The sequence below is a fragment of the Capronia epimyces genome (assembly GCF_000585565.1).
Source record: "Capronia epimyces CBS 606.96 chromosome Unknown aczIQ-supercont1.5, whole genome shotgun sequence".
NCBI classification, from domain to species: Eukaryota; Fungi; Ascomycota; class Eurotiomycetes; order Chaetothyriales; family Herpotrichiellaceae; genus Capronia; species Capronia epimyces.
In genome coordinates, this window is record NW_006912908.1 from 81349 (window position 1) to 99684 (window position 18336).

The following is an 18336-nucleotide window of genomic DNA, read 5'->3' on the forward strand; positions in this document are numbered from 1 at the left end:
GCCAGCGTGAAAGAAGGAATAAGGAATAAGGAACAAGGAATAGCGATGGATCCATGGGAATGGAAATGGAAATGCCCCTGCGAATGGAAATGCCCCTGCCAATGGAAATGCCCCTGCCAATGGAAATGCCCCTGCGAATGGCAAAGGCAAACAAGACATTCAACTCAGGGAGTTGTGATGCGACACCTTCTTTTAGCCCCCTATTATGTGATGCCTTCTTTTAGCTACCTGTGATGTGATACCTTCTTTTAGCTAGCTAGCTACCAATTTGATACGTGATACTGTCCAAGTCCGAAGCACCACGATCTTCTTTTGTATTGTATACGAGTACCACCTAGACATGAACAGGATGGGCTAAGGCTCGCCTTCTCCCTTCTCCCTTCTTCTCCCTTGGGCTGGATAGTAGAGGGAACATACTGCATACTGGCAGTCCAGACCAGCTTCCGAGCGCGTGCACCGAGATCCCAGCAGAGAGATTGAGGGTTAGGGGGCACCTAGGGGCACTTAGGGGGTAATCCTTTGACCCCTTGACCCATTCCCAGGCGGACAAGAAGCAGAACTAAGAGAGCCACAGGCGATCGACTCTGGAGTAGGTGCCTAAAGTACCTAAGGTATACTACCTAGGTACGTACTCTGTACTCTGCAATCCCTATTCTTCCAATCCCTCCTCAGTCGTCCTTCCACCATCAAGAACAATGAGTTTCTCAAGTCATTTACTCCGCCGCGGCGTTGAAGCTGCTTACGGAGTCATGTCCATTGCGCAAGACGAAAGTGGTGGCCAGTCATGCGGCGAAGAACTATGCAAGACGAAAGTGGTGGCCATCCAGGCGGCGAAGAACTATCTAAGACCTCTCCAGTGGCTGGGCTGGTCTTCTTCCTCACTGGCCACTTTTTCATGATCCTCTTGTTCTGCGTACCTAAAGTACTCCGTACAGCTGTTTGAACTAACAAGGTACCCGTACTATGCTGTACAGTGTACTTTACATGGCCTCAACGAAAATGCAAGTAGGGAGTACAGTAAGGTACCTGCAGCACTTAATAGTAGGTGCCTACGGGATAGTAAATCGCCAGTCGCGCAGTTATAGAGAGAGTGGTGGTGGTGGTGGTGGCTCTGTCTGTGGCTGATGGCGAGTGGCGCCTGGCTGCTACCGTGGCTGCGGGCTGTGTTGCTTCGTCCACGGTCAACTTCCAGTCAACCCCACCCCAGCTTTCTTTCTCCGGCTTCTGGCTTCTCAACGTTGGGCCGGGAGCCTACACCTGCTCCATATCCGTACTCCGTACACCTACCTACCTACCTACCTAGGTACCTAGATACCTACAACACCCAACCGCGTTTTGCTGTCCCTGTCGAAAACTTTTCTACCAGCTCGCCTGACTGCCCCTCACATCCTTCCGAAACCGGCCGTTGTTGGGAAACATTGTCTCTCGATCCTCGAATTCTCCGATCTTCCAGTCTGTTGCCTGTCTACGCCGTGCCGTGCCCTCCGGTTTGCGCTTGGAACTCTCACCTCCTCTTTATGCGCCTGCTTCCTCGATCCTCCGGCACGGGCCACCTGAAAACCCCCAGTCTGTCCTACGCTCCCCCATTGACGAGCATCAATGGCACAAGGAGGTAGTTCAGAGAAATCACAAGGAGGTAGTTCAGAGAAATCACAAGGAGGTAGTGCAGACAAATCACTCATTTCCAAGCTGCCGCGGCGGAGCAAGAAGAAGGGCAATCAACGTCAGATACCATGGCTCTACGATTTGGTCCTGTGGGCGTTGTCGGTGTTGATAGACCTCTTTTTTCGAGAAGTACACCCTCGAGGAGCCTGGAAGGTCCCTAAGAAGGGCCCGGTCATTCTCGTGGCAGCGCCACATGCAAATCAGGTATGTAACACGGCTCCCTTGGGCATGCGGGCCACTAACGTCGCAGTTCATTGATTCCTTGATCTTGATGAGGATCCTCAAAACCGAGGCCAATAGACGGATCTCATATTTGATTGCAGAAAAGTCTACAAAGCGGATGTTCATTGGGTTTATGTCGGCCGCATCAGGCGCCATTTCCGTTGGCAGAGCTCTCGACAAGGTCAAGCCCGCAAAGGGCAAGATCTATCTTCCGGATCCAGAGAATGATCCCACTCTGATCCGTGGCATCGACACGGACTTTAAAAATGCCGATTTCGAAGTGGGTGGCTTGATCGTCCTGCCCAAGAATAGGGGGCAAACACCCAGCACCGACATCGCCGAGATCCTCTCTCCTACGGAGATTCGCCTCAAGAAGCCTTTTAAATCGCCCGAAGCATTAGAGTGCCTGACTAGCACCGGCCCCAGCGATCCTGGCACGGCGGCTGCAGGCACATCCGAACAGAAACATTCGGAACAACGCGGCTGCTCTTTCAAGGTTGCACCATACGTTGACCAGACAAAAGTTTACAACGCAGTCTTCGAGGAGCTGGAGGCCGGAGGCTGCATTGGCATCTTTCCTGAAGGGGGCAGTCATGACAGACCGGATCTGCTGCCGCTGAAAGCAGGCGTGGCCATCATGGCACTCGGGGCGGAGGCCAACTATCCAGGGTGCGGTGTTAAGATCATCCCCATTGGTATGAATTACTTCCACGCCCACAAGTTTCGGTCGAGGGCGGTGATCGAATTTGGCCATCCGATCGAGGTCCATCCCGACCAAGTCGAAGCATACAAGGCCGGGGACCGAAGGAACGCCGTCGGCTCACTCCTGGAGACAGTCTATCAAGGCCTAGTTGCCGTGACGCAATCATGTCCTGACTACGACACTCTGATGTTGGTTCAGGCTGCCAGGAGATTGTACAATCCTACTGGAAAGAAGTTGCCCTTGCCATTGGTGGTGGAGCTCAACAGGCGCCTTGTCAAAGGCTATACGAAGTACAAGGATGACCCACGAGTGGTGGAGCTGAAACAGGATGTCCTCGATTATAATCGCCAGCTTCGAGCCCTTGGAATTAGAGATCATCAACTCGAATGGGGCAATCCAGCAAAACGGCCTCGGTGGTACATTCTCGGCACGCTGATCTACCGCCTCGGCCAGCTTTTGATCTTGGGTATGGGCACTCTGCCGGGCCTGGCCATGTTCTGGCCCGTCTTTGTCACCACCAAAGTCATTTCAGCCAAGAAGTCTCGCGAGGCGCTCGCAGCTTCGACGGTGAAACTTGAAGGCCGCGACGTGATCGCGACATGGAAGCTGCTCGTCGCCATGGCCTTCGCCCCGGCCCTGTACATATATTATACCGTCATCGTCTCGTTTTGGTTGACTTACAATCGACGCGGCAGCTACTACACCCACCGCGTGCCCTGGTGGATGGTTGCCCGGACATACGTACCCGACTTCCTTCCAATCTGGCTCTTCGCCATTCTCTTCTTTATCTTGTGTATTGGCGTCACTTTCGCGGCGCTACGGATCGGCGAGATTGGCATGGACATCGTCAAATCCCTGCCTCCGCTGTTTGTCGCGTTGAATCCTCGTTCATCCAGCCGCATCGTCCAACTTCGACACCGGCGGGAAAGATTGTCTGCAAAGGTGACGGAGGTCATCAATACCCTCGGCCCAGACATCTTCCCTGACTTTGATGCAAAGAGAATCGTGGCAGATCCTTTCAGGGAAGGCGCCTATCAATCCAAGTATAAAAAGATGCCCGAGGAACCGAGATTGGCCGATTCGGTCGAGCCGCCAACGCCAACATCTGGCGGCTTCGACGATACCGCAGAGTCGGCGAAATCCTTCGGCTTCCTACCATCGAATGAATCCTTTGGTAATATCGGTGGATTCGGATTCTTTGCATCCAGACCTACGACACCCAAAAGCCGGAGCCGGAGCCGGAGCAGTTCAGCGGGAGGAGCGCTTAGTTCTGGTCTGAAGCCACTCAAGGCCTTGAATGACGGGCCGAGCGTCACGAGCCTTGACGAGGTCAGCAAGCGGATCCGAGGCGCAATGCGTGAGAGAGGTCGCAAACGCGAGAGTGAAGGCGTGGAGACTGGGACCGAGAGTAGCTGGGATATGGCTTCAGAGGGACAGGTGACGCCCCCGACGGAAGATGAGGAACCCAAGAAAGATCGGTGATGGGGATGATTCTTGGTGAACTAGAGGGGTCATGATGAATGAGTTATGATAAATCCTGGAAGACATACCCATCCCATATACGTACAAATATCATCAGCCTTGTTGGAAACGAAGTCTGTTTCACCGAAGTGTGGCATTGATGGTGTTGACAATAAACAATGCTTGATGAGACCAGGCTCGGATTTCTGTGCGACCAGGGCTAAGGCCCAAGGTTAGGCGTAGGGGCTTACGGGCTTAGGGGCCTTAGAGCCTAAGGTTCAGGAGGCTCCTAAGGCCCTCCCGGTGCCCGCAGCCAGGCAGGAAGGGTCAGTCAGGCAGGAAGGATCCTGGTTTTGAAGGAACGCAGCAACTCTACCCTGCATAAGTGCCTGGCCTGGCATTTACTGGGGTATCGGAGCTCAGTTACGAGTATGTAAGCCCAATTTTTAGAACTGTGTGAAAAGGAAGGAGGATAAATGTGCTTACCGGGCGCCAGATAGTGGCAATGGCGACGGCAGCATCAACATCAACATTACTACCTAGGACTTAGAAATCGCTCTTTGATAGAGGCGCTGTTGTATCCATAGCAGTGATCGACATGCGGGAACGCCGACGCACAGGAGAGTGAGGCGGTGACCAGGCAGAACAGGCGCTGGGGGTGGCGTCAGTGGTAGGCAGGGGTTCTAGGGGAGTCGGTGACTTAGGAGGGTCTCCCTGGGAGCAGCCTGCAGGCTACGTAAGGAGGCGTTACAGCCGTTAACGTCAGCGCAGGTGAAACAAGCGGGACGAGTTGCTCGCCTATCGTCTATCGTGCGGTCGCGTGGAGGGAAAGGTAGAATCCCAGATGACATACCTTGTGCAGTGTAGTACAGAATCATACCAGCATGTTGTGTTGGCCAGCTTGGAAATTTCTGGGGAGTGCTACACTCGCTTGCAGCGTGGTTCGGGGAGGAATAAGCACCGTTGGGCCGATTGTAAACCCTAGCAGCTAGGTGGCACCCTTCCTACTGCCTAGCACCTGGCACCTGGCCCCTAGTTGCAGTGGGATGCGATTCGAGACGCCACTGACTAACACACTGACCTAACACTGGCATCTGGAATCTTGGAAATGCATCTGCCAACGGCTGACGGTGCCAACCCCAGCACCAACAACCCAAACAACAATTCAGCCTGCCGGGGCCACGCTTCCCTCTTCCACCCATTTTTCTGCCTGTTGCACAAGGCTGGCCTTCTTGCTTCAACTTGTAACTTACCCTCCTCTTGATTGTATTGTCAATATCCACTTACTAGGTAGCAACGCTCCTCAATGCCCGTTTGCAACATTCAGCCTGGGCTTGATCACGACATTGTTGATCCCCGAAGCACTCATCCCGCGTTACTCTTCCACCGTTCCACCACTCTGCCAGTGCTCACATCCTGTCGGGCCGCTCTCCTATGAAACAGAGCAAGATCGGCCCTCTCTACATCAATTAACACGAGGCTCTGCAGCCGTGCCACCGTCGCCATGGAGCGCTTTGGCCGCTCCCACACCCATTCCAAACGTCCGTCTTGTCCTCCCTCGTCCTCCACCCAGACTCCCTTCCGCCTCGATGAAGGCTTTTCAGAAGACACGTCCAGTCAGGAAGAAAATGGGCGCAATGGGTTCGCTGCCACGGCCGCGCAGTTTCAAGAATGGGTCATGGCTCAGAACGAAGACACGCGGGCAGATATTGCCTACGAGGTCTTGCGCACGCTTCGAACCTCCAAGATCGCGGCAGTAGTGGACCGGTTGACTCCTTTGCTATACATGGATCCGTTGGAAAAGTTGCCGCCCGAGATCACCTCCGAGATCTTTTCCCACTTGGATGCCCATACCTTGGTCACAGCCTCGCTTGCATCACGGACCTGGCGGGCACGGGTCATGGATTCCAAGCTGTGGCAAGACCTCTACAAGGGCCAGGGCTGGGGTCTCAATATGGCTGAGATCAGGCAGTTTGACAACATCCATGCGTCCGGGGGCCGAGCCGTGTACAAAAAGGGTTACCGAGGCCAACCTTTTGGCCAGCGTCAACCGAAGAAGCGCGCCACTTCGGGCTGGATGGATTCCAGAGGCCGCAAAATGTCGGCCGATGTGGCTCAGTGGCGTGAACAACATAGTGTCATCGAGGCAGATACGGACATGCAATCGGACTCGGACGATCAAGAGATGCAAGATGCTCCGAGTCCCGCCCACCATTCGCTCCTGCGCCCGAACAAAAGGCAGAGCCAGGACTCCAGCGATGAGATGGATTACAGCTCTTCGGAGTTGACAGACGGACAGGACAAGCGGAGAAGACAGCCTGTACACACTCGCGATCCTCCTTTCAAGTCACGGTTGGCGATACCAGATTCCCATGGCGGAGAACGTCTCAACTGGCACCATCTGTACAAACAGCGCCAGAAGCTGGAGCAGAATTGGATTAAGGGCCGATATACGACGTTCCAACTTCCTCACCCTTTTTATCCAAGCGAAGCTCACCGAGAATGTGTGTACACGATCCAGTTTTTTGGAAAATGGTTGGTGAGCGGCAGTCGTGACAAGACCTTGCGAGTCTGGGATCTTGACACCCGACGGTTACGCGGAAAGCCGCTTGTTGGCCACTCCCAGTCTGTCCTGTGTTTGCAATTCGATCCCACCCCAGACGAAGATATCATCATCTCGGGCAGCAGTGATTCCAGCGTGATCATCTGGCGCTTTTCCACGGGAAAGAAGATCTACGAAATCCCGTCCGCCCACGAGGAGTCAGTGCTTAATCTGCGATTTGACAGTCGATATCTCATCACTTGCTCCAAGGATCGACGAATCAAAATATGGAACCGCCGACCTCTGGTTGCTACGGATCGGGACTATCCTAAGATCAGCCGAAACAGTACGGCACGCGTGCCGACCTATATCGTCGACACCAGTGATATTGAACCCTCGCTCTTGGAAGCAAGAATGGCCAATGGCACTGTCCGAGCCCTGAAACCATATATGCTCCTGTTGACCCTAGTAGGTCACAGTGCTGCCGTCAACGCGATCCAGATCAACGGTGATCTGATCGTTTCTGCGTCCGGCGACAGACTGATCAAAGTGTGGAGTACCAGGGACGGGAGAGTCTTGAAAACATTACAAGGGCACCAAAAAGGCATAGCATGCGTACAATTCGATAGTAAGCGGATTGTTAGTGGCAGCAGTGACAACACTGTCAGGATCTATGACCCCTACTCCAGCGCAGAGGTTGCTGAGCTGAAAGGACATACCAATCTTGTCCGCACTGTGCAGGCTGGATTCGGCGATATGCCTGGGGCCGAGGAAGTGTACGATTATGAAGCCAGAGAAGCCGAGAGAAAGTACCTGGAAGATTTGGACAGTGGCTTGATCGTCGAAAACCGAAAATACAATCGCGACGTCCGGAATGGTGACTATGGGTCGTCGCGACTTGCATTGGGTGCCAAACTGCCACCTGGAGGGGGCGGCAGTAAATGGGGGCGGATCGTGTCTGGGTCTTATGATGAATCCATCATCATCTGGCGGAAGAACGCTGGTGGCGACTGGTACATTGGGCACGTGTTGCGCCACGAGCCCGTTACTCGAGAGATGGCTGGCCGAGCAAGACAGCGTCCAAATCAACAAGCCGCTGCTCAGAATGTTTCCCAGCCGGCGTCGAATCACCCCGTCACGGCTTCAGTTGCTCAAGCAGGTCAAGCAGGTCAAGCCAATCTCAACGCCACCAGCCACGGCCCTGCAGGAGCTGCTCACCCGGCAATCATGTCTGCATCACAGATTGTCCAGCAAACTGTAGGCACCTCTATTGCGAGTCTCGGGGCCGGTATCTCCAATGTCATGGGCATCAACCGAGTCCTAAATGCCCCTGGCAATGCTCCGAACAACCCTTCCAATCTCACGACGCAGAACTTCACTTCGAGTTTGACGGCCGCCGGTGGCTCACAAGCGTTGACCCAAGCTGTCGTGGCTCACACGCAGGCTGCTGTGAACCAAGCCGTGCAGCAAGCTTTGGCTCAAGCCGGAGGGCAACAGGCTCGAGCACAAAGCGCATCACAGCAACCGCACCATCAACATCAGGCGGCCGGCCCTGGTGTATCGAATACCAACAACCATCAGGCTCATACTCATACCCATGCTCATAATCATGCTCATGCTCATGCTCATGCTCATACCCTTCCACAGCATCAACAAAATGCGCTTCCACCTCATAATTCCCAGGCCCATCCTCAAGGACAAGGTGTTCAGCAACAGCAGCAGCAGCCGCAGCAGCAACATCAGCAAGCGGGCCACACTCAAGGCCAGCAGCCACAGCCGCATACTCCGGGATCTCGAGTTTTCAAGCTTCAGTTCGACACGAGACGGATAGTATCATGCTCACAGGACAGTCGGATCGTCGGGTGGGATTTTGCCAACGGAGATGCCGAGATTATCGAGGCCAGCCGATTCTTTTCTGGGCCTTGAGTGTGGCGCCGTCCCCGTCCTATGTACCTATAGGTATGCATCAAGTTGTAAACTCGACCGAAATCAGTATTATCATTGATATCAAAATTGCTCCAAGTTTCCGCTAGAATACTTTTAACCACCACACCACTAATATGGGCTTGCACTGTATCATCAATTTGGCCTGGTACTTAGGATACAGCAGGCCACCAAGCAGGCTGATTAGAGTGATGACTACGTAGATCCGTCAAAACGCAGCCTGATCCCTTGATCAGTACCTAATCTATTGTAGTTTTTCGACCGACTATCGCGTCAACACTGGATACTGGATACTAAGCTTAGCTTATTACATACTACATACCTTAAAGGGTACTAGCACTAGCATGCAGGTGGTGACCAAAGGAATGCCTCAGGCTCGTAACGTAACGGCAACAACAACAACAACAACAGCGACCACGACCACGACCACGACCACGACCACGACCACGACCACGACCACGACCACGACCACGACCACGACAATGACGACGACGACGACTCAGGCACCCTCGACAACAGTGACGGTGACGGCTTGGAAGTACCTAGGTACCTCAAGGTCATTGGTGTTGTTGTGTATTGTATTGGTGGTGTACAGTATCTAGTAGGTACCTAATATAATATAAGAGCTAGGAAGTGTCATAAGTCATAACGAAAGAAAAAGCGTTAAAGAATCAGACAGATCTACTTGTCGCCAACAGGGTTAATGTTACAGTGTAGTAGAGGACCGAGAAGTAAACAACATCTTTTCTACCGCTGATTAATCTTCGTATTTGTCAATAAACTTACTTTCGTTGACCGTCCACTTCCGCAGCCGGTTGCGATGATCGGTAAAGGATTGAGTGAAACAGTAGCCAGGCCAGTAGACCGGATGATATGGCAGTACTTTCGCTGCTCCAAGGTCCAAGAACTTTCCTGCGCCATAGTTGGAAGGTTGGACGTCTGGGATGAACAGATTACACTGTTCTGCAATGTCTATATTCTCGATCATTTTAGTGAGTTGATTTGGATGAGCAGCTGTGCTGACCAGTTCCTTGACTAATGCCCATGGGATAAAATCCTTCTCTTTGCAGAGGGCACGGATGTCATTGACCTGGGAGCTTGACAGCTTTACCCACCCGTAGCACTTGACCGCAAACGTGCCGTCTTCGTTCATGTCTTGTAAACGGGCGAACGCTCGACATTCACAGCTAAATGGATTGAAATAAAGATGCTGCTCTTCGGGATTGAGCCGTGAATCCGGGAGAATGGTAAAAGGGTAGAACTGTGACGGGATTAGAGATCTCACTGAGGTTAAGAGCGCGCTTAGAAATCACCACTTTGATGGCGTATTGAACGCTGTTGATATGGGCCGATAGAACAATTCCTTGTTTACCTTCCCCTAAATATTTCAAGCATTCAAACTTCTGCTCAAAGTCTCTGAAATGCCTCAGCAACGGATCTACCTCCGGTGACTGGAAAGGCTCGTCCTCCATCAACTGCGCCGAAAGGCATTTCCCAGTCCAGAACTTATCGTCAAATTCCGAGGGATCCATGTGTACAGGTGAGAGAAATTCGATTCCGGGCTGTACTACAGCCCGGCGCCAGACATGAACATCCCGTTCGACATGAGAACTTTGATGTTTCCAACCCTGCTTCGTTGTCTCTGTGTCTGCAGAGCTCCACCTCTTGATTGTTCTCAGTAGTATCTCTGGAGGTATGGATTTGTTGACATAGGTAGAGGCCGATCACAAAAGTCGTTGGGCAGCTTTCAGCAAGCAACAACAGTGAGATAGTTGGTGCTGAGTAGACAGGAAACACGACACGCGGCGCGTTGGATTTCGTAAGGCCGATCAGTAGTGAGGGCGGACAGGAGAGGACCAGGCCAGGTAGAGAGAGGGTGGTAGTCTTAATGATACACCGCGCCGATACCAGCTGGGTACGGAGTACAGTAGGTGCTAGGTAAACAGTGGAAGATAAGTGGCTGATCATGTGATGCCCTGCCCTTGAACGATGCCACGTGACTGGATCCGGTGGCGACGATGTGTAAGAACGAGAGTCTCCGAACCTCTTCCATCTCTGCCGCCCACCTTCTGACTGTCATCGGCCACCGTCTACAGTGTCAACGTCTTGTGGCGTGGCAAGAAGGCAGCCATTTCTTCCTCTTCTTTGTTTCTTGCTTCTCGCGATCACTTTACTGATAGAATCACTTGTTCGTCGCGGCCGCTGCCGCCCACACCACTGACAAGATGGCCTTACAGGCTCCGCTCGCCCAGCTTCCTGTACGTATTCAACGTACAGTACGAGCTCAACCTCCGCTGATTCATATGTCTCTACAGAGCCTGTCCATACTCGGCCCAGATGTCTGGACTACGCTTCCCTCCCTGTTCACATCGCCATTGAAAGCGCTGCGCCGCAACCGCGCTGCGCGGCGACCTGCCGAGGTAGATACGCAGGCTGCCCGCCAAACGCAATCGACAGCCAGCAAGAGTGTGGAAGGGCCATACGTGTGTGATATCACCCCGTTGGAGAAACAAACGACCTAACGCTTTTCCAGGTTTCATCGATGACAAGACTACCAGAGTTCCTCGCAACAGTACCGATCGAGAACCTGCGCTCCACCCCGCCGCATTCCCGTCCGCGCCAGCCGCTCCCATGGCTGTCTGGCAGCCTTCGTAGCAGCAGTCTAGCATCACAGATCTCTATGCTGTCAGCGCAGCGGTCTTTCTCAACCACCGCACCGGGAATAGCAACAATGCGGGTGATGTCAAGTACGGCCACGGTCAAACAATCCCGATTTCAGCCTTCAATGCGCCACCTTCTGTTCGGCTCCCCGCGGAGAGGAGGAAACGTAGGCCAAGGACTCCAACGTCGAGCCTTCTCGAATTCATTTCAGGCTTCGAATCAAAACATGTTGGCCCACGCCGAACGAACCGCAAACAACAATCCTGCGAGTGCGACCGCACAAAGCGCCTTTTATTCTGCTCTTCTGCGAGCCAATCTACCCAAGATTGTGATCGAGAGATATCAGTCTGGTCGATATGCCAGTAACGCAGCAACGGATACCGCGTACCTCAAGGCTCTTCAAATGGTTGGCTCCGTGCCCGCTCCGGGTGCTTCGAACGTAAGTGTGTCTGCAAACCAGGGCGACGGCCTGCCCCCACACACCCTTCGGGCCGTGGGCCAAGCAGTTGCAGGACAAAACTACGGTGGCTCGCTAGTCATGCCCAGCAATAAATCCGGCACAGGCGCAAGAGAAGCACCTCTATATGTTGTGGTGGAAGAGTCATGGGGTACTACAATTCTCAAATGGGTCAAGATGTTCCTCTGGGTCGGTCTTGCTGGCTATTTTCTCCTGGTCATCCTCACCATGGTCGTCGAGATGTCGGGCAGTCTTCGCACGCGGGTTGGACAGAACAATGAAGTTCAGCCCCAACATCAGACTGTGCGGTTCAGTGATGTCCACGGTTGTGATGAAGCCAAAGAGGAACTACAGGAACTTGTGGAGTTCTTGAAGAATCCCGACAAGTTTAACCAACTAGGTGGCAAGCTGCCCAAAGGTGTCCTTCTCGTTGGTCCACCGGGAACTGGTAAGACTATGCTTGCTCGAGCAGTTGCTGGTGAGGCCGGTGTTCCCGTGTTCTACATGTCTGGTTCGGAGTTCGACGAGCTCTATGTCGGCGTGGGTGCGAAGCGAGTCCGTGAGCTTTTCTCCCAGGCGCGAAACAAGGCCCCTGCCATCATCTTCATCGATGAACTGGACGCTGTGGGTGGCAAGAGAAACGCTCGAGATCCCGCATATGCCAAGCAGACACTTAACCAGTTGCTGACCGAGCTGGACGGATTCAGCCCCAGTACTGGCGTAATTCTGATCGCCGCGACCAACTACCCCGAATCCCTCGATAAAGCACTCACTCGCCCTGGTCGGTTCGACCGCCACATCGACGTTCCTTTGCCTGACGTCCGAGGTCGCATTGAGATCTTGAAGCATCACATGAGAAACATGCCAGTCTCTGCTGACGTAGACGCCACCAACCTTGCCCGAGCGACAAGTGGCATGTCCGGCGCAGATCTCGAGAACCTGTGCAATCAAGCTGCTGTTCACGCCTCCCGCCTGAAGTACAAGAAAATCAACGCTCAAAACTTCGAGTGGGCCAAGGACAAGATCCTGATGGGCGCCGAGGCCAAATCCCGAATGATTCGTGAAAAGGACAAGATCCAAACGGCTTATCACGAGGCAGGCCACGCTTTGGTCAACCTGTTTACCCCCTCCAGCAGTCAACTGTACAAGATGACGATCATCCCGCGTGGCCGTGCTCTTGGTGTGACTCATTTCTTGCCAGAAATGGACGCCGTCAGCATGGGTTACGACCAATTTCTTGCTCAGATTGATGTTGCCATGGGTGGTCGGGCGGCGGAAGAATTGATCTTCGGCCCCAACAAGGTGACCAGCGGGATCGCCCACGATGTCCAGAGCGCCACACGGACGGCATATCATCTGGTCACTCAGTGTGGCTATTCAGGCAAGCTGGGAAATGTGGATCTGGCGTCGGACTACAACAATCTGTCCAGTGAAACCAAAATGGAAATTGAACGTGAGGTTCGAGACATTGTTGAGGCAGGTAGACAAAGAGCCGACCGAATCGTCAAAGAAAAGCGCAAAGAGCTGGAAGCTCTGAAGGACGCCCTCCTTGAATTCGAAACGCTTGACCGAGAAGACATCAACAAGATTCTGCGAGGAGAAAAACTCAAACGTCTTGAAGTGGAACTGCGCGAAAATGATGACAGCAGCAACGGGAATTCTCCTCGAGAAAACAGTCCGCCGCCGAAGAAGGAGAAAGAGATCGGGCCTAAAGGGGTTGTAGGCATCAAACTTCCGGATGTCTTACTCCCTCCGGCAGCAGGCGGACGTCGGGGAGAGAGTGAAAATGCTCGAGCAAGTGAACGGTGAGACTGATGTGGGTTGAAGGGGGTTGGCTGGTCCCTTCAATCGTGCACTGTTAGCAAACAAACCCGCTTGTCCAGGAGGGCTCTATTTCACCCGGCTGCAACTTGCACAAACTTGATGACGCAAGCTTTATAAGTTGTCTCTCTGTTTAAATATAGCATAAATCAGTGTGATAATTACTATGTACCTCCGCTCTAAGACTGGCACCTAACTGGATAGGTGAAGGCGAGGCTCTCAGTGACTTCTCAGTGACGCTCCTGGAGGTATCGGGGTATAAAACGCTAGGCTATATCTGGTAAGGCTGCAATATAACAGGCGCAGGACCTCTAGGCAGCATATATTAGTCTGACCGGAACCAGAAGCTGTTGAATGCCTGCGTCGGTCATCGGTCGTCGCCATGAGTTCCAGACACATTTCGCATCTTCGGAAGTGGCTCTGGTCCTCTCCGCCGGCAGAATGGGTGCTGAGTCAACTGCGAGAACTGCTCATCGGCGCCCTACGGCAGGGTCCCGTTCCCAAGCATGTCGCCTTCGTGATGGATGGGAACCGACGGTTTGCGAAGAAGAACAGGATTGAGACTGTAGAAGGACACAATTTGGGATTTGAAGCACTGGCCAAAGTAAGTTTGACACCACACCACACCACCAGCCTAGACACGGACGGACCTGGGGAACCATGCGCTGACCGGTGGCTGAACCAGATCCTCGAAGTATGCTACAAGTCGGGCGTGACCCATGTGACAATCTACGCGTTCAGCATCGAAAACTTCAAACGGTCCAAATACGAGGTGGACGCTCTGATGGACATGGCCAAGATCAAACTGAGACAACTGGTCGAGCACGGCGACCTGCTCGACCGCTACGGCGCCCGAATCCGGATTCTAGGCCAGAGGGAACTGATCAAGCCCGACGTGCTGGAGGTGGTCGATCAGGCGGTCAAAATGACATCAGGGAACGGCAACTGTGTGCTGAACGTGTGCTTCCCGTACACCAGCCGCGAAGAGATCACTTCGGCCATCCGAGATACAGTGGACGAGTTCAGTCGACCAATCCCTCGCGATGTGGCAGACAAGGAGCGGACCAGGCCTTTCAAAGAAGAGCGGATCGCACATACCATCCGGTCCCATCAATTCAGCCAGCACACCAGCACGGATTCGGATTCCACCTTTCTACACGCGCCCGAATTACACTCACCCTCATCAAGCACAACCTCTCTCTCATCTTATTCGCAAGACGCAAGCGAACAAGACCTCTCATCCATGTCCACCTCCACCACTCTCCAGCCTGACGGCTATTCCGACACCACCACCTCTCCTTCCGAACCGACGTCGACGTCGTCGGGCGAAAAGCAGCTTCCTCACCACAAGAACCAGACTTCACCTACGCCAGCCTCCAAAGCCTCTCGGGAGCATGGACAAGTGAAAAATCCAAGCCCAAACTCAACCTATCCCTCCCCCGAGCTGATCACTCCCGACACTCTCAGTTCGCACATGTACAACGCCGGCGACCCGCCCGTCGACCTGCTGGTCCGCACCAGCGGAGTGAGTCGACTCTCGGATTTCTTGCTGTGGCAGTGCCACCAGGACACGCAGATTGTCTTTCTAGATGTTCTGTGGCCCGACTTTGATCTGTGGAGTTTCTTGCCCGTCTTGTGGGAATGGCAGTGGCGGACGAGGAAAGCCGAGAAGTCGGAGCACGATTAAGAAACTAAGAAACTCGGGAGCATGATTAAAAAACTTGGAGCATGTTTAAAAATTCGGAGCAATGCTGTGGTTGTGCCTTTGGCCGTTCCGTTCCATTACGACTTATGACAACTCGTCTTGTCAGTGGTGAGGGCACCTTCTAGCTCTTACATTAAAGTATAGGTAGGTAGATACTGTACAGTGTAAACCACCAATACACAATGAACACCAATGAATGACCTTACGGTTAGGTAGGTACTTACTGTTGTCGAGGGGTGCCTAAGTCGTCATCCTCACCGGCGTCTTTTGGCGTTCCGTTCCTTGCCTTTAGCCTTATCCAAAGACTTTGCTTTTTCATATGGTGCTCCACTCTCCGCTTCATCGTCACTCCGTAATCTAACAACATTCTTCCCCTGTCCACGTTCCTTCACCGACACCCCTCGCAGCAACCATTACTCAGAGCATAGGCGGAAATGTCATAAACGAACGGGCTTGCTTAGGTCAGTCTACCTAAGGTGCCCAGTGCCACAGAGGTACTGCTACGTAGTAGTAAGGACGCGAAGGTGTCGTGACCTGGGACTTGAAGCGCATTTTGCGCTCCAAGTCTGAGTGACAGCCAACGCGTGCCCAGCAAAACGTGATTCGCCGAGGCTGAAGCCTCCTAAGCCTGTGTGCTCCCGTCGTCTTCCTTCTATCCCCTCCTGTATACCTCCAAAATGCAAAGACCTATTGTAGATTACAGACCAATTCGAGACAACTGCATATATTATCTATAAGCTTCAAGGTGAGGATTGAGGTAGCCTCGGTGAGCCCAAGGGTGACACGAACGGAGGACTCTGAATGCCCGACCTCGGTGTGATAGCAGACACGACGGGTGACTTCTTTTCGGATTTTTGAACTGGCGTCTTGGGAGGTGATGGTGGCGTTGCTTCTGTAGGTGTATGAAGACTCGAGTATGCCGGGTGATGTTCATGGATGAAAGTGCTTCCCGGCAGCTCTTGAGGGGTGCTTGGTTTATTGGAGACGGATCTTGCCTTCGCTTGCTCGTATGCGGGAGGTGAAGCTGCTGGGAAAATAGGCCAGTTGAGGTCACCGGCTTCAGGAGAGCCTGCCTGTCCCTCGGGACTGTCCAGCTCGTGTGTGTCTGGCACCTGCGACATTTGAAGAGCCGGTTCTTCCGGCGGAAACGTCGTCGACCGCGCCATCTGAGCCGCTGCTTTCGCTTTCCGCCTCCGGATGAAGATGAATACCGCAATGATGACCCCGACGAAGAGGACCGCGTTCACCGCGATTCCAATTTCAGCCCCGAGAGGCAGCTTACTGTGCGTCGGGACCGGCGTAACAAGCATGTACATCTGCGAGAAAACATGGTCGGTGATCAATGTCAAGCCCGAAACCGTCGGCGTGGATGCCGGGATGAATTTTGTTGCTGGATTGGAAAAGCATGGCGTCTGCGCACCGATAGCCGTGTAGTAGACCTGGTACCCGCTATGTCTGTTAGATCCACACTTTCTCCATGTGAGATGACACTTACATTGGACAGCAACCATTTGCCGTGGTGAAATAGTCCTGCGGACATCTGGTCAAGGCTGCATCTGCCCCTTGGTCGAATGGGCAACAATCGGCTCTCGACTCGGAACAGCCAATTGCGGGAAATTCAGTCACCATTGCGTTGCTATCTGTTACAACAGCAAAGTATGGAACTGTGCAGCTCCCTGTCATCAACGGTCCTCCAGCAGATGTTGCCGTCGACGGTCTCCCACTTATGGATACCATAGTCTCTGAGACCACATCTCCCGAGATTGTGAGGTACCGAGAATCGATTGATGAGGAAGTGGAGGAAATAGTGTTAGTCGATGAGACGGTCGGAGGGCTGGTCACCGGCGTGACCCCTTGGGTACTGGCACTGGCAAGGGCGCTGGACAGCCCGCTCGGTGAACATCCCACAAAATCTGGAGCTGTTTCATTCACGGCGGCACACTCCTGCTTATTGAACTGGATGGCGGCTAAAGACTTGATTAACATCCATCGTTCTGTGTTTGTTTTCTCGTTCCAGCTTACTTGCTTGCTCATCTTCCGAACATTTTTGGGACAGGCAGCATGACAAGGTAGTGACATAGGCCGAGTTGGAGCAAAGACAAGCAATATCAATCACGGAGCATTGGGTCTGGGCCGTGGTCGAGTTTGAGAGACATTGTTGCTGTCGCGTGTCAGCAGGAGCTTTCTTGAGCATGTTCGAAATACCAACCGCACACTGAGGGATATCTTGGACACTGATAGCCCAAACAACTCGAAGACAGAGGGCTTGGATAAGAAGCACAAACAAGATCATGACGAGCACTTCAGACTTGACGAGTGGCGGCGAAAATCCTCATGTACTGCATCATCAGGGTATACAGCCACGGCAGTCAACTGAACGAAGGCTAAAAACCGAGGTGACCTGAGAATGGGAGAGATGTTGGTCCAAAGTAGTCCTCATTTGCGACATCTTTGTTTCCGGTTCAGGATTCAAACAAAAGAACTACATACCCGCGGTAGTCAGGACGACATTCCTCAAACAATGCCGGATCTCGGCACATAATCCAGGGGATGTGCAATCCAGCCAACCATTGCGACATGACATTGGAATGCGAAGACGCATACCGCTTACCTGATCTGCGTTCTTGCTGACATTGGGTCGATCACTCTGCCATGGCTCTCGGACGAGGCTGAGCAAGCGCTTTACTTGACCCGTGTTTGGGAGTCACCGATCTCTTGAGGCCCTTACCCGGCCATAGACATGTAGCTCAAAAGGAGTGGCCGGTCAGCAAGAGACTTGCTACCAGTCGCAGCTGGTTCACGACTCGTCTTTTTCACACAAGCCCCATCCTCAACATAGAGATGGCTTGTTCGTGAGGGTCTTTGGCAAACGTGAAGGCTCGTACGATAACGATCAGGGATGATGCTAATAACTCCTAACCGGTATGACTGAGCTCCGCTATTGTCTGAGGGCGGCAGCGTTCGCACCCAACTGGAGGCGTCCGCAAAGACGGCGATAGCGGCGATGAGGAAGATGGCGCTGCGTCGTTGTCCCCAAGATGAGAGGCTCATTCTCTGATCTTGCGACCCCATGCTGCAACAGTAAGACTGATGATGGAGGCGCCATACCCTTCGATCGGGGCTAATGACCGTGTTCAACCTAGCAGAAGAGGGTG

General features: G+C 53.2%; 6 protein-coding genes across 6 annotated transcripts; 4 read left to right on the forward strand and 2 right to left on the reverse strand.

Annotated features, from left to right (window-relative positions):
• Positions 1 to 1599: 1599 nt before the first annotated feature.
• On the forward strand, positions 1600 to 4072 carry A1O3_06025 (acetyltransferase; the record flags this gene model as incomplete). Its single annotated transcript, XM_007736145.1, has 2 exons — positions 1600 to 1869; positions 1916 to 4072. 2 exons carry the CDS (start codon positions 1600 to 1602, stop codon positions 4070 to 4072), a joined length of 2427 nt encoding a protein of 808 aa, XP_007734335.1.
• Positions 4073 to 5555: 1483 nt separating this feature from the next.
• On the forward strand, positions 5556 to 8519 carry A1O3_06026 (uncharacterized protein; the record flags this gene model as incomplete). The annotated part of the gene is made up of 1 exon (XM_007736146.1): positions 5556 to 8519. The coding sequence occupies one exon, from the start codon at positions 5556 to 5558 to the stop codon at positions 8517 to 8519; it is 2964 nt and encodes a 987-aa protein (XP_007734336.1).
• Positions 8520 to 9294: 775 nt separating this feature from the next.
• Positions 9295 to 10069, reverse strand: A1O3_06027 (uncharacterized protein; the record flags this gene model as incomplete). Its single annotated transcript, XM_007736147.1, has 2 exons — positions 9295 to 9798; positions 9851 to 10069. 2 exons carry the CDS (start codon positions 10067 to 10069, stop codon positions 9295 to 9297), a joined length of 723 nt encoding a protein of 240 aa, XP_007734337.1.
• A 1355-nt stretch (positions 10070 to 11424) lies between these two features.
• Positions 11425 to 13464, forward strand: A1O3_06028 (uncharacterized protein; the record flags this gene model as incomplete). Its single annotated transcript, XM_007736148.1, has 1 exon — positions 11425 to 13464. The coding sequence occupies one exon, from the start codon at positions 11425 to 11427 to the stop codon at positions 13462 to 13464; it is 2040 nt and encodes a 679-aa protein (XP_007734338.1).
• A 394-nt stretch (positions 13465 to 13858) lies between these two features.
• A1O3_06029 (undecaprenyl diphosphate synthase) lies at positions 13859 to 15163 on the forward strand (the record flags this gene model as incomplete). The annotated part of the gene is made up of 2 exons (XM_007736149.1): positions 13859 to 14080; positions 14162 to 15163. The coding sequence occupies 2 exons, from the start codon at positions 13859 to 13861 to the stop codon at positions 15161 to 15163; spliced, it is 1224 nt and encodes a 407-aa protein (XP_007734339.1).
• Positions 15164 to 15921: 758 nt separating this feature from the next.
• A1O3_06030 (uncharacterized protein) lies at positions 15922 to 16810 on the reverse strand (the record flags this gene model as incomplete). The annotated part of the gene is made up of 2 exons (XM_007736150.1): positions 15922 to 16630; positions 16677 to 16810. The coding sequence occupies 2 exons, from the start codon at positions 16808 to 16810 to the stop codon at positions 15922 to 15924; spliced, it is 843 nt and encodes a 280-aa protein (XP_007734340.1).
• Between the last annotated feature and the right edge of the window lie 1526 nt (positions 16811 to 18336).